This window comes from Sturnus vulgaris, chromosome 16 (assembly GCF_052056855.1).
Source record: "Sturnus vulgaris isolate bStuVul1 chromosome 16, bStuVul1.hap1, whole genome shotgun sequence".
NCBI lineage: Eukaryota > Metazoa > Chordata > Aves > Passeriformes > Sturnidae > Sturnus > Sturnus vulgaris.
In genome coordinates, this window is record NC_142258.1 from 14,543,350 (window position 1) to 14,556,732 (window position 13,383).

At 47.9% G+C, this 13,383-nt stretch overlaps 1 protein-coding gene across 1 annotated transcript in view; it reads left to right on the plus strand.

Moving 5' to 3' along the window:
• The window catches only part of DNAAF8 (dynein axonemal assembly factor 8), an 86,953-nt gene that overhangs the window by 62,177 nt on the left and 11,393 nt on the right, over positions 1-13,383 (plus strand). Inside the window, exons 24-28 of the mRNA XM_014888487.2 lie at positions 1,212-1,381; positions 6,313-6,508; positions 9,878-9,972; positions 10,896-11,016; positions 13,077-13,297. Of these exons, the coding sequence (XP_014743973.2) occupies positions 1,212-1,381; positions 6,313-6,508; positions 9,878-9,972; positions 10,896-11,016; positions 13,077-13,297 (803 nt within the window). The remainder of the gene's footprint in view (positions 1-1,211; positions 1,382-6,312; positions 6,509-9,877; positions 9,973-10,895; positions 11,017-13,076; positions 13,298-13,383) is intronic.

Below are 13,383 nucleotides of genomic sequence, written 5' to 3' on the forward strand. Positions count from 1 at the left end.
CATAACACACAGGGGTGAGGCTGCTGAGGTGGAGGCCAGCAGCCTCCTGAACCTCCAGGCTGTTGCTATGGAACCTTTCTGCTCAGGAATGACGTGAGGAAAACAGCACATCTGTAACAGGAGGGCTTCCTGCAGCACAAGGGTTAAGTTTCCATATCAAGTGGGGAGGAAATAATTTGGTTTTTATTTTTGATCCTGTGTTTCTGTGCCATGTCCTGCTTGTCACCTGGAAATAACAGCATTAAGTTCCAGGTAGCCTTGCTGATGCTTTGCTGCATTGACATCTGTGTAATTAGTACTGGGGTGTACAGGAAACAGAAAATGACATTTTTGTACCCAAACAGATCAGCTTGGATCAGTTTGAGCAGCCTGTAGAATGTTCCCTTGTGCTTGTGTTGATTGATGTGGTTCAGCACCAGCAGTTCCCGGGCCTCACAGACTGGTTCTGACACTGCACTTGCCAATAAATCTCCAAAGGATGTTACAAGGATAAAATATTAACTATACTCTTAGTGGCAAGTACTTTAGCAAGACTAAAAATTTGAAAATGCTGTCATTTAAAAACGGAATTTATGTATTTTTCTGCCTTTAAATCCATTTTCATCAGACAGCAAAGCTTTCTTGGTCTGGTTTGTTTTCTGCTCCTCACAGTGCTGCACCTTCCTGACAGCTCTGCTGGGAGAGCTGTGTCAGAAGCAGAAAATTTTTTCTGGAATGTCAATTTTGGTAAAGACAATTCAATTAATTATTGGTTTATTACATTAATTGGGACCTGTCAGGGTAGTTAGAGCCTCTCTGAAACAGAGCTCTAAAATATACAGAACACCAGAGTAAGAATGTAATAACTGCTGAAGGATTACATCACATAATCACCCCCATTCATATGAAAAATGTAAAAGGGAATATTTTATCTCTCTTAAAACATTAATCTGTAATATAAAGGTTTGAGTCTTATCTGACACAAAAACTTTCTGGACCTGGAGCAGATTTTCATGATGGAGAAACCTCCAAGCTTAGACTGTTTCAGATACATTTTTAATCTGAAAACCCAACAAAGCGAACCCAAATAAATAAATACACGATCCTATATGCCCAGGTGTTTATGGACTTGTTTTGTGGGTATTTTTGTGAACTTCCTGCCGGGTTTCCTGCCCCCCATCCCCAGGGCAGTAAACAAACCGTGCTGTGTTTCACGGAGTGCTTTGTTGCAGGGGCACAGGTTGTGTGCACGGTGCTGCTCATCAAACCCGGCGTGTGGAGCCGGGGGCTGCCCGGGATCCTCCGCGCTCTGCACCTGCAAAAATTCACCGTGGTGGGGATGAAACATCTGGATCTGGAAGCGGCCGCTGCCTCCGCGCTCCTGCCCCGGGAGGTGCAGCAGGTTGGTGGAGGGAGTGGCAGCTCCTGTGCAGGGGAAAGGGATGAGCTGTGCATAATCCATTCCTGAAAACGCCAGCAATCCCCACCCGGGATTTCAGAGCTCTATGGAACAATCACATCTGAACCTTATCAGCACAAAGACAGCTCGGTGCTGAGGGCTTCTTTTATCACATGCCATAAACACAGCCCTGCTCTCCCCCAAACGAAACTCTGGGGAGGAAACGGGCAATGCAGAGCCCGAAGGAATCTGTTCAGCTCTGCCTCTTTCCCTGCCAAACAGGTGTCCTGTGCTCCTTCCCCCAGGTCATTCCAGGTAGGGCACATGCAGGTAGGGAGCACGTGTGCCTGGCTTTATTCCATGTGGTTACAGCAGGGAAATGCACATCTCTGGGGTGCTGTTACCTGAGATTACATTGCAGACACAGCTGAACCCTGGGAGCCAGTCTGTAAAAATCACCTGCAAGGAGAGGAAATTGTCCTTGCTCATATCTAATAGGCAATAAAGAGAGTTCTCAAATCTTAGGGCATTGTGGGGTTGATTAGCTAAAAATAGATGTTTGTTTCTGCTCTTTTATGGCATTAGAAACCTTTTCTTTCCTCAATCTGACATACCCTGAGTGTAAGGATACTGTGAAAGCCAGGGAACTGAACTCTGGGCATTTGAGAGAAGTTGGATTATTATTTTTTACTTCCCTTGGGGAAAAACAGTCTATGTTATTTGATTGCTTTCCTGAAGACATTTAACCACTTGACTTTATAAAAAACAAACGTTTATAATTGATATTGCACTTGGGTTAAGTTTGGAAAGTTTTTAACATTGTCTCCTAGAAATTCTTGGTAGAGGCTTCCAGAAGAAAACAGGAACATGCCAAGGCAGTGCTCTGGAACAATTAAAACCTTCTGCATGGTAGCAGTGAGCACAGGCATCTGAGTTTTAAATATTGACATTGCTAAGAGAGACACAGTGGCCATTAGGGTTAATGGGGATGTGCTTCCCAATGTTATTTAATCACAGAGCTAAATACAAAATGGCTTTTTGATCATCTGAAACAGAAAACATCTTAAAAACCCCAAATATCCTCAGGAAGCAATGCAAATGCATGTGAGGTAAATGTGAGGAGAGGCTGTTTCCTGAAAATTTCCTTGTTTTTGGAGTTCTCCAACAAACCAGAGCAGCTGTTGAGCATTGATTCAGTTGCCTTGAAGAGCTGGTGACTAATGAGTATAAAAATTACAGACTGTTGGGGTTTTGTTCATGAGGAAATAAAGCAGGGTTTGGAAGTGAGGAAGCAAAGAGAACAGTCTGCATTTGCTGAAGGGGAGCAGAGAGTGGGAAATGCTTTCTGCTGTCCAGGGGCCTCTGCTCCTTTTTAGAACAGCAGGAATGGCTCTCACTGGGGAGGGCTGGGAAATGCTGAGCTCCCAAGATAAGTAGGGAGATTTTGAAAATGCCTCAGCAGGCTCCAGGGACTGGGTTATTTGGAAAATCTGGTGGGTAAGTGGCTCAATGGCAGCCGTGGGGGCAGGGCTGTTTTTCCCAGCTAAATTCTATGTGCAGCTTTTGGATGGGAGGAATATTCAGGATGGATCTGCTCCTTGGCCTATGGCACAAGGGAATGCAATGGTGGGCTTCAAATGAGGCTCCTAATATGAGGACAAATTGCTGACCTTTAGCAGGTCACAGAATCCCAGCTGGGATAATCCCAGTTGGGTTTGGAGGTGACCTCTGGAGATTATCCAGTGCCACCCCCCTGCCAGGGCAGGCTCACCTGGAGCAGGTGACACAGGGATATATCCAGGTGGGTTTGGGATCTCTCCAGAGAGGGACACTCCAAGCCCACCCTGGGCAGCTGTTCCACAGTTCTGCCTCCCTCCATGGAAGGCAGTTCTTCCTCAGGTGGAGGTGGAATTTCTTGTGTTTTAGTTTCTGACCATTACTGCTCACCCTGTCGCTGGGCACAGCTGGAAAGAGCCTGGCACTACCCCTGATACCCTTGGATTGATGAGATCCACGATGAAATGTCCTGTTGAAGAAGATGGAGCCAATGTGTCTGTCCCTTCTGTCCAGGGCTTTTGGTCACTTCAGCTGGAACATGCTCCAAAATCCCATCTGTAGAGAACCCCCAAGCACTGGGATGTGCTGGTTTGTTGTGTGTACATAGCACTTGAGAGCAAATCTGGGTTTATTCACTGCAAGCAAGACAACCTCCCATCTCCTTTTCCTTTCTAATGTATTATTTACATGCACTTGACAAATATCCTTGGCAGCACGAGCTGAGCTCTGTGATTGCTTTTCCAATTGAAATGGTCCCCCCGAGCTGGGAGCGGTGTGTGGCCTTTGGAGCACGAGAAAAAACAACTGCTCTGCTCTTTGCTGAGGTTATCGAATCACAGGAGCCACAACAAGAAGTTTTAGCTGCAGTTTAATAATGATTAGAGAAAATAAAGGTCATGTAAATAGAGCTGACATTGTCTCCCAGCTTTCAGCGTGACCTGGTGGTGTTCAGGGAGGATTCCCAGGGGATTCTGGGTCTGCCTTCAGTGCTCATCCAGCACATCCAGCCCCGTGCAGATTGGCAGTTTGGGCTTTATTTTTCCAGTGATCTTGCCGTGGGGGATTACCTGCTGTGATTGCCTGCAGCAGCAGGTCACTGGACTCAATAACCCCACGATTCCCTCCAGCCCCATCTTTGCTTCCAGCAGTAAAGGCAGCTGGATAATTCCACTGCCCTTTAATCCTGTTACTCCTCCCGAGCCTGCGCACAGCTGGAGTTTCCTCCCTAAGAAATTCTCCCTGAATTCCAGGCAGCTGCACGGGGGCAGCCCCAGCACAGCTCCACAAGGATGTGGGGGCAGGATGGGAATGGAGGCAATGAAGGCAGAGTCTGGAGTGGCTGTGAGGAGTGTGAGGAGCTGCCAGGAGCTCCCTGACACCATCAGTAACCATTAGAAACAGCATCATCTTCAAAGCCATAGATTTGCTGAGGAACAACTGAAAGACAGAACAGTTTTGTTATTTAGGTCTAAAATCACTGGTTAGAAGCTCTGGAACAAAATACTTTCATTTATTCTGTTTAAGAGAAACTGAGTGGTTTTTTTGCAGCTGTTTTCAACCCGGATGAATATTGATATGTTTTATCAGTCCTTTTGAAAGTTGTCATGAAAAACACCACTGGTTTTTCATTGCCCAAAGAGAAAAACCCATAGAAAAATGGATTAAATTCATTTTTTTAACTAACAAAAATTTTCAAGCAAGAAGAGATTGTTTTGTGCTATACAGAACTGAATGAATGTCACCATTTCTCAGTACACTGTGACAAGCTGAAATTCTTCATTCTCATGCAAGCAGAGCTCTTGTCACTGGAGAGCCCTGAGTGGCACGCTGTGCCCTGGGGCAGGAGCATTGACAGACACCACACCCAACCCCTAAATACCTCACCAATCTAAACACAGAGGGGTTTTCTCATGAAATATTTTGCCTTTGCAAATAGAGGTGGGGGGAATATCAGGCTTGGGCCCGTGATTGTCAATTCATAACCTACTTCTCAGAGATGCAATTTAGGAGGCAAGCGAGTGTGAGAAGATTTGGGTCAAAGGCAGTGAATGGTTTCACGTGATAGAAAAGCAGAGAGGCCTTGAAGTGTTTTATCTCCATATTTTTAAATGAAATGATAGGATTTGCTTTTGGGAATGTTTTATCTAGAGAATTGCTATCCTCTGCTGCTTTTAGAAGATTAAAAAACAGAGGAATTAAAACCTCTGTGAATGACGTGATTCAGCTGAATCCAATGGTGTGGTGTTTTTTCTCCCTCTTGTTTTTATTTCCTCAAAAACTGGGAAAAAAAGTAAATAGCCATGGGTTGCTTCCAGCAGGGAGCTGGAAATGCCTTTGTTTTCTAAGCTGGAGAGAACATCCAGCCCTGGCTGCTGCACTGTGGGGTGCAGGGAGGCACAGCTGGATGTTCCTCACACCTTGTTCAGATGGAGGGGCAGAAGAGGCACAGCTGGATGTTCCTGACACCTTGTTCAGATGGAGGGGCAGGAGGAGGCAGAGCTGCAGCTGCTCTGGGCACCCTGACCTTGTGCTCAGCCCAGCCATGTGCAGCAGGCCTGGCTTCCCAAGGTTTTCCTTGATTGAAGCAGGCAGCAAGGCCAGAGCACTCTGCCACCTGCCTGCCCCTGCCTCTGCTGCCTGTCCCAGGGTCCCAGAAGTGTCCGTCTGTCTGTCCCCAGCACTCACAGCAGCCTCTCCTCACCACTGCAGTGGTTGCTACTTGTCATTTCCTCTCCTCCTTCCTCAATGTGAGATCCCAGGGTGTTGTGACCTCCACAGTTCTGCTCAGGAGTGGGCATGGGCTGAACTGACCATGCTTGGAAAAGAAGCAAAGGTGGAGAAATTTGCTATGGAGCAAAAGGCATCACACAAAGCCAGGAGTTCAAACTGATTTCTTGCAGCCCCTGGTCTGACTCTCCTGCTTTTAAATTCTGTAGTCCTGATCCTAATTAGTGTCTGGAATTCACTCTTCAGGAGAAGCAGGGTGTGTGTGTGTGGGGTGTGGGGGGTCCTGCCTTTTGTGAATTCAAAAAGCAAAGTTCTGGTATTTGTGATCCATGCTTTTATATCAGCTCAAGCATTAAACCTGGCTCCTCATCCCAGGGTATTTATGACTCCAGTGTTCTTCCTCCTGATCCAGATGTGCCCTGAAGGAACAGCCCTCCTGTGACCTGCTGGGTGTCACAGGAACTGCTTGGTGTCTGAATTCTAGATTTTGGAATCTTTAGTACACCAGCAGTGCATTAAAGAGGAGAGAAAACAAGGAGCAACAGCAGATTTGCTTACTCACAACTTTCCTTCCCAGGCAAAGGAAAGCTGGGATGTTCCCAGTGCTCAGCAGCTCCTTCCAAGCTGTTCCATGTGTGATTTCTCCTCAGGATGCAGCTGCTGCAGAAGCTCACTGTACCTACCTGACCTCGGGCACTGCCCTCGTGCTGTGCCTGCAGAGACCCAATGCTGTGAAGAAGCTTTTGGATCTCCTGGGACCAGAGGATCCTCAACTGGCCCAAGCACTGGATCCACGCCTCTGGAGGGCTCAGTATGGCACCAGCACAGTCCAGAATGGATTCTATGGTAGGTTTTTGTAAAAGAAAAGTCCAAAGTCTCAGATATACAAATAGATAATGTGTTATGTATTGTTCCCTCCTGCACTGTCACTACAGATCCAGCCTTGGCAGGCACTGCAGGCCATTATTCCCTAGAAAACTGTCCCTGTCTTCTTGGTGGCTGAGCTGAGTGTGTCTCAAGCAATGAAATATTCTCCCAGAAGAGATAGATTCCAAAAGGGTTTTTCCCAGAGCAGCCCTAGCTCTGGCTTTATCAGAACCCATTTCCTTTGATCTCTTCCCTGCTTGGTCATTTTGTACTTTTAGCTTGGTTATTTTGGAATGATCCCCAAGAACCCATCTGTCTTCCCTGCTTGTGTGTCCCTTCCTGATGTCTCCACTACCCATTGGCCAACTCCAAGATTTCACAAAGGCTCCAGGACCCCGAGTTCCTGGAACATGTCACATTGCTGATGGCTGGCTGCAGGGAGGTGATCCAAACCTGCTCTGGCTGAGGCAAGAGGGGAAATTCAGCTGCTTCTCATCTGGAAAGGCTCTTTCCAGCTGGCACATGGGCAGAGGCACAGGGCAAGTCAGGGAATGCTGAACCATCCCAATTCCTCTGCCAGCAGGGAAGCACTGGGATGTTGCAGTGTGGGGGAGGGAGGTGATGGATGGGAAAGTGGGAAATATCCCTGGAGAGAGCAGCCTTATTGCCACAAGGAGGGAAGGATGTCATTCCAAAATTCCCATGGAATTAAGCACGGTTAGCTCCCTGCCTGTGTTTCTCCTCATTGTTACACTGATTTTGCACTAACACTTAAAGGAATATAAAAATAATAAAGCAATAATTTCTGTAAACTCAGGTGAGCAGGCAGGCACTGTGTGCCCTCAAGTCCCAGAGGAGCTTTCTTGACAAGAACCACTGGATTATTTGCTCTTCCCATTGTATCCTGGGCTATGAAATCACTTTCTTTTCACCCATATCAGGTGGGCTGCTGAGAACTGGCAGGGGGTGAAGGAGCCACAGCTTGGAAAGAGAACCAAGCCCTTGCAGAACCAAGCCCTTGCAGAACCTTCTTTAACCCTGACTTGGACTCAGCCAGGAGAGATCCCACAGGATTTTTGGGAGTGACTGAAGAGCAGGATCTACTTAGACAAAAAAAAAGTGGCCAGGGCTCTTCAGCCAATACTTTTCCATTGTCAGCCCCTGATTCTCTTGCTTTTGAGATGAATGAATGGATTGTGTATCCAGATTGCTCTGAAACACCTCAGTCATGGCTAAGAATGGGTAATATACATCCCAAATTTCAGCATCCCCAGCGTAACTCAGTGAAAATGAGCAAAAGAACTGAGTCTCATCCCATTTCTGTTGGGAGTTACAGGGAGCTCCCTGTGTGAGAGAGATCCTTGCATGTTCTGACTCCCTTCACACCCCTTGGCTGGGAGCTGAAGTTGTTCTTGAGATCTGGGCTGAGCCCAGAGCACTTGCACAGTGTAGGGCTGGCCCACCCAGCCCTCCCTGCACACATCCCAGGATCAGGGATGCAGCTGTAGCTAACTCTGATGGATGTGGCCCAGCTGCTCTGCCCTGCAGCTCTGTGTCTCTAAGGAAAGGAATGTTCCTAAATCCCTGCACCTCCCAGAGCTTGTCCTCCAACACAGGTGAAACACTGACCTACAAGTTAAGCTGGAAGAACCTTCAGTGAGTAACTGGGGGACTGTGCAAGCCCATTTTCCTTCCCTAGGAAGGAACACTAGGCTTTCCTAGTTTTTGCTCCAGCTGAGGAAGAACTTCAGTTAATGCCAGAAGCAGAGCAAACTCTCACTATTTCCTCCTAAAGTGATAGGGGAAATGCAATTTAGATGAAGATGGGGTTCCAGGGAGACTGGTGAACCAAGAAATGCAGCTTTCATCCTGCAGGGCTCAGCTGCAGAGGTGAACCTGCACCCTCCCATCTCCTCTGGGGCTTGGGAAGTCGTTGGACCCTGCTTTTTCTTGCATCCAAAGAGCTCTTACATGTGCACCCTCAAGTGCCTTGTACCTTGAGCAGAGTAAAATGCTCATTTTGGGAGCTTTTGTGTTCTCTGTAATGAATGCCACCAATGATGGAAGCACAGAAGGTTTGGTGTGGAGGAATGGAAAGGATCCAGCCCAGCTCACACACTGGGACTTACACAACCTCAGGATTGTAAACTGCTGCCTTAAGGGCTCTGGCTGTACAAAACCTGGAATTATGGATCTCTAACAGGGCTGAGTGCTCTCAGGTGGGATCCTTTGAAGGGGTAGCCTCAAAGGTGGTAATATTTCAGAGGATATTTGTATCCCAGGAGCATGGATCTGTGCCAGCACATTGACAATCTATCTAAACTCTAATAGAAAAAGCTTTTCCCTCTCTATTTTCCATCCACAAATCTCCAAACATTCTGAGTAATGCTTTATAACCCTGTTGCTTTATAGGGAAATATTCAGCTGCTAAGCCTGGAGGGACCTCTCGAGTCAGTGAGTTCAGTTAATTCCCTCACAGACAGCCCCATCACATTTTCCCTTCCTTAAGCACCCACCCCAACTGGATGGATGTCACAGAGCTTAGAGAACTAAAAAATCTTCTTATATTTTCAAACTTAAATATAGCCACATATACTTTGTGCCCATTTGTTCCTGTGCCATTATCTGGACTTTATTTTAAGTAGCTCTTTTTACACCTCTGACCTTTCCTACCCTGACGTGTTTATCAGAAATCAGATTTGTTTCTCAGCTTTGGGTCGTGTTGGGTCAAACGAGCCAAGGTCTGGTTTAACCCTTCACATGATTCTCCATTTCCCCAGTCATCCCCATGTCATTTCTCTGACTGTTCCAGTCTCAATTTACCTTTCTTGAGCAGAGGTGAACAGAAAAATGTACTTCCATCAGCAATGCCTCGTGCTAATTCTGATTCCCACGGTCAGTCAGAGTTCCCAGCATATTTGGGACCTACATTATTGTTACTAAGCACATTTGTTTTACTAACAAGTAGCTCTTCCCCTTCAGTAAGGGTAGCCTGGTGTAATCCAGAAGCAAGGGAACAATAGGATGGATTTAGAGCTGGAATTGAAGGGTTTCACAGTACCCTTAACATGATTCCCTCAGTTCCAGTGTTAGGAAATAGAAGGAGTCTTGTTTACACGAGGAAGCTGCTGAGTGATAGTAGGACAGAATCAAAATACCAAGGAGGCAATGGAACTATTCTAAATATAATGGTTTAAAATGTTTGCTATTACTGTACAGAACAGCTGGCCTTTAAAGCAATTACTGCAGTGAGTTGCACATCATCAATCTCTCCAAAAGATGAGTGTGAGTCTAGAGAATGTTTAATTCATAGCCTGAGAGAATATTCTCATTGTATTTATGTCTCAGGCTCCAGATCCTATCCAATGGCTGTGCGGGATGTGAAGCTGTTTTTCCCAGAAGGGCTGTGCTGTGCCCAATGTCAGACAGTGCAGGAACAAGAGGTAGGAATCTGTCCTTCCCTGAGCTTTATCCTGCTGTGCCAGAGCAGCAGCTTTGGCCCTGCTACCCCGTGACTTCTCTCCTATTATACTTCAGATAATGCAGCTCTGGATGTGCTTCCCGAGCTGCCAAGTTCTGCTCCTGGGGATGCTCCTCCCTCTGCACTGACCCGGCAGCCTCAGGGGGGGAAGAGCTGCTGCAGATCTGTTTGTTCAGCAAACTCTGCTGTGAATTTGGGAGGGCTCAGGGCTGCTGCTCCCAAATGATGAACATTGCTTTGGAAGCAGGTCAGGAGCAGGGATAGCAGCCTCACCCTGGCTGCTAAGGCACACTTGACCCAGGAGCTGGTTTTTTACCAGCTTTGTGTCATTCAAGGATGGGATGGCTGATGATGTGAGAATGACTGGGATGTGCTCAACCAAGAGATGGAAATGTTTGAGGTGTGATGTGGCTCAGAGGTGATCCAGCTGAGATGGTCCTCCCAGGGGATCAGCTCTGGAAATGGCCACATCTGTCATGGGCTTCACTCATGTGGGTGTGCAGCTCAGAGCAGGGCATCCTGACTGTGCCAGTTCAGCTGCTACACCCCAGCGTGGCACTGGGTAAAGCTGTCAGACTCTCACAGGTTTTGTTTGAGCTCCTGCCCTTGAAAAGCTGGGAGTAGAGACCTTAGAGTGATGTGTGGATATGGGACCTTGAAAAGGATGATGAGGTGCTACACTAAATTAAGGCTCAATTAAAAAGAAGAATGCATGCAAAATGTTCTTGTCTCTCCAGACAAGCAGGTGTTTTCTAGGCTGGCAATTACAGAAGTACACGCCAGCAACAAAAGCTTCACAGCTTGCCTGAATCAATACTTGAGGAGTGTTATCCTAATGTGTTCACAGGAGTTGCTTCTCCTCCCTCCCTGCCTTCCTTCCTGCAGATCCATAACCTGAAACACGACCCCATCCTCAGCCTGGGAATCAGGAAGCAGCACAAGATCCTAACCCGTGCCCCAGGAAAACATCCCAGTGCCCTGGGCTCCGAGCAGCCAGGCAGTCCTGGTAAGGAAATGTAACTCCTGTTATGGATTGGGGCTGCTACTGATTAATTGGACAGCAAGACAAACCATCTGGTGACAGCAACATTGGGTATTGATGTCCTTTCAGAAGGAGAGAGACAGCTCTGAGCTGCAGAGAACAGCTCCAGGGGGGTCCAGCCTTTAACTGTTCACCTGCCTGCACTTGAGGGGTTTACAGACAGAGCTGTTCACAAGGGCTGGCCTTAGCAGCAGCAGCAGAACAAGCACTGACAACACAGCTGGTGTCAGAGCAGCACGTGTTCCTCTCTGAGCTCTTCCCAGGTGTCTCAGCACAGCCCTGGTGGGTTGTGTCCATTCAGAGAGGCAGGAGCACAGGGCTGGGCAGTGTGAGCAGTTCTGTGCTGGGAGTAGATAAATATCACTTGGTGCAGGGAGTGCTGCTGGCAGTGTGGCCAGAGGCCTCTCCTGAGCTGGGCTCAGAGCTCATTCAGCTCCCACTGCTGCTGAGCAGCTGCCAGCTCCAAATGACTGCCAGCTCTGGCCAGGCTGACTTTGATTGGGAGCTGAAGCCTCAGCCAGGCTGACACTTCCTGGGATGCAGCAGCTTCTGAGGGCCTCTCCTGCTGATTTGACTTGATAGACGTGTGGAAACACTGCTGTGCTGCAGGGCCAGGAGGTGGCACTGACACGAGGGGATGCTCCCACCTTGGCATGTTGTGGATTGATCCCAAACCTTTAGAAACAAGCAGGGACCAGGTGAAACATCCCTGTGGTGGTCCCTGGGGAACAGAATTGTTTAGAAGAAGGCTGTTCCCATTCCTGGAGCTTCGCTTCTGATGTGACTGATGTGGGCAGCTCAGCAAATGTTCCTGTGCCACAGCTGATCACTGCAGTCCTTAATGTGGAACCACAGGATTGTTGTGGATGGGAGAGGAGCAGGATAAAGAAGTGACACAATCACAGCCCAGTCCTGCCTGACACAGGACTTTGGGGGGGCATTGGTCACATACCAGCAGGTGTAGAAGTGCAAGGAGGGGGTGGTAAATCAAGTCCTCTACTCCTGGGCTGAACATTAAGTCACTTTTGTGCCAAGGATGTGAAGGAGGATTTGTCCCAAGGTATTTGGGAAAGGTGTTTTCTCCATCATCTTAGTGCACAATGGGAAAGGAGCTGGTTTGCTGTGACCAAAACACTTGATTTGTAGAATAAATTGCATTAAAAAAAAAAAAAAAAAAAAGATTGTTGTGAAGAGAGCACAGGTATTCTGCAGGCTTTGCACAGCTCAGTGTTGGGAGCTAATCTCAAAATACATGTCCCTAATTTCCTGCTGCATGAGGATATCTTAGCTTTGAAGATGCCTAAGCAGAGTAAAAAGAAAAGCAGTGTACAGCCCTGATGTGTTTGTGTCTCAGAAAATGTATTTCAAAGAGTTACTGCCCTGGAAAAGCAAGTCCACGTGATCTCTGAACTGTCAGGCACGATCTCGTAAGTGCCTCCAGCAAAGCAGACACATCACTCACGTTCTGGGCTCATCTTGGACACTAGAGGAAGCTCTTGCACACAAGGAAACCTCCTTCCAGCAAATAATTATCACAAAGCTGCTGCCTAATGGACAGACAGATTTATCATGAGGAAAATATGAAATACATTAAGCCTCACGTATGCTGAGCAGAATTACATTTGGGATTATAAAAGCAGCTGGATTAGCAGCTTTCTCTGCTTGGAAAAAAATGAAAATGGAATAGTATCTCCTGTAGCAAACCAGCAGTTGTCCTTGTCTGACTCCTGAAATGGGGTCACTCCTGCTGTCTTGTGATCTCCAGACAGGGACACAAAGGCGTGCAGCAGCTCGGGATGAACATCCCAGGGCAGGTCCCAGGGCACATCCCATAATACATCCCAGAGCACATCCCAAAGCACATCCCAGAGCACATCCCAGGGCAGGTCCCAGAGCACATCCCAGGGCCCATCCCAACCCCACGGTGCCTCTGACACCATGGACACATCTGTGCCAGGGCAGAGGCACTGAGAGGGCTCAGAGGTGCTGTGGGGAGACACCAGGAAGTTTTGCTCTTTTCCCAGCAGGCGAGGCATTGCTGGAGCAGCTCTGCCAGAGCACCTGCCTGCTGCTGCCCGGGATGATCCTGCAGGGCTCCGAGCGCCCCCCGTACGTGCAGCTGCTGGAGGAGCTCGTGGCCAGCGGCTCTGTGGTGACTGGAGCTCGCCTGACTGTGCTGGACTCACCTCAGGCTCTCTGCATCTCCCAGATGCTCAGCAGGGCCAAGGGCAGTGTTGCAGCAAAGGTATGGAACAGCTGGAAGTGGGCTTTGCTTCCCTGGCACAAAGAAGAGCCTTGTAATGCTTTGCTGTGATGTGCTGCCGAGGCTTT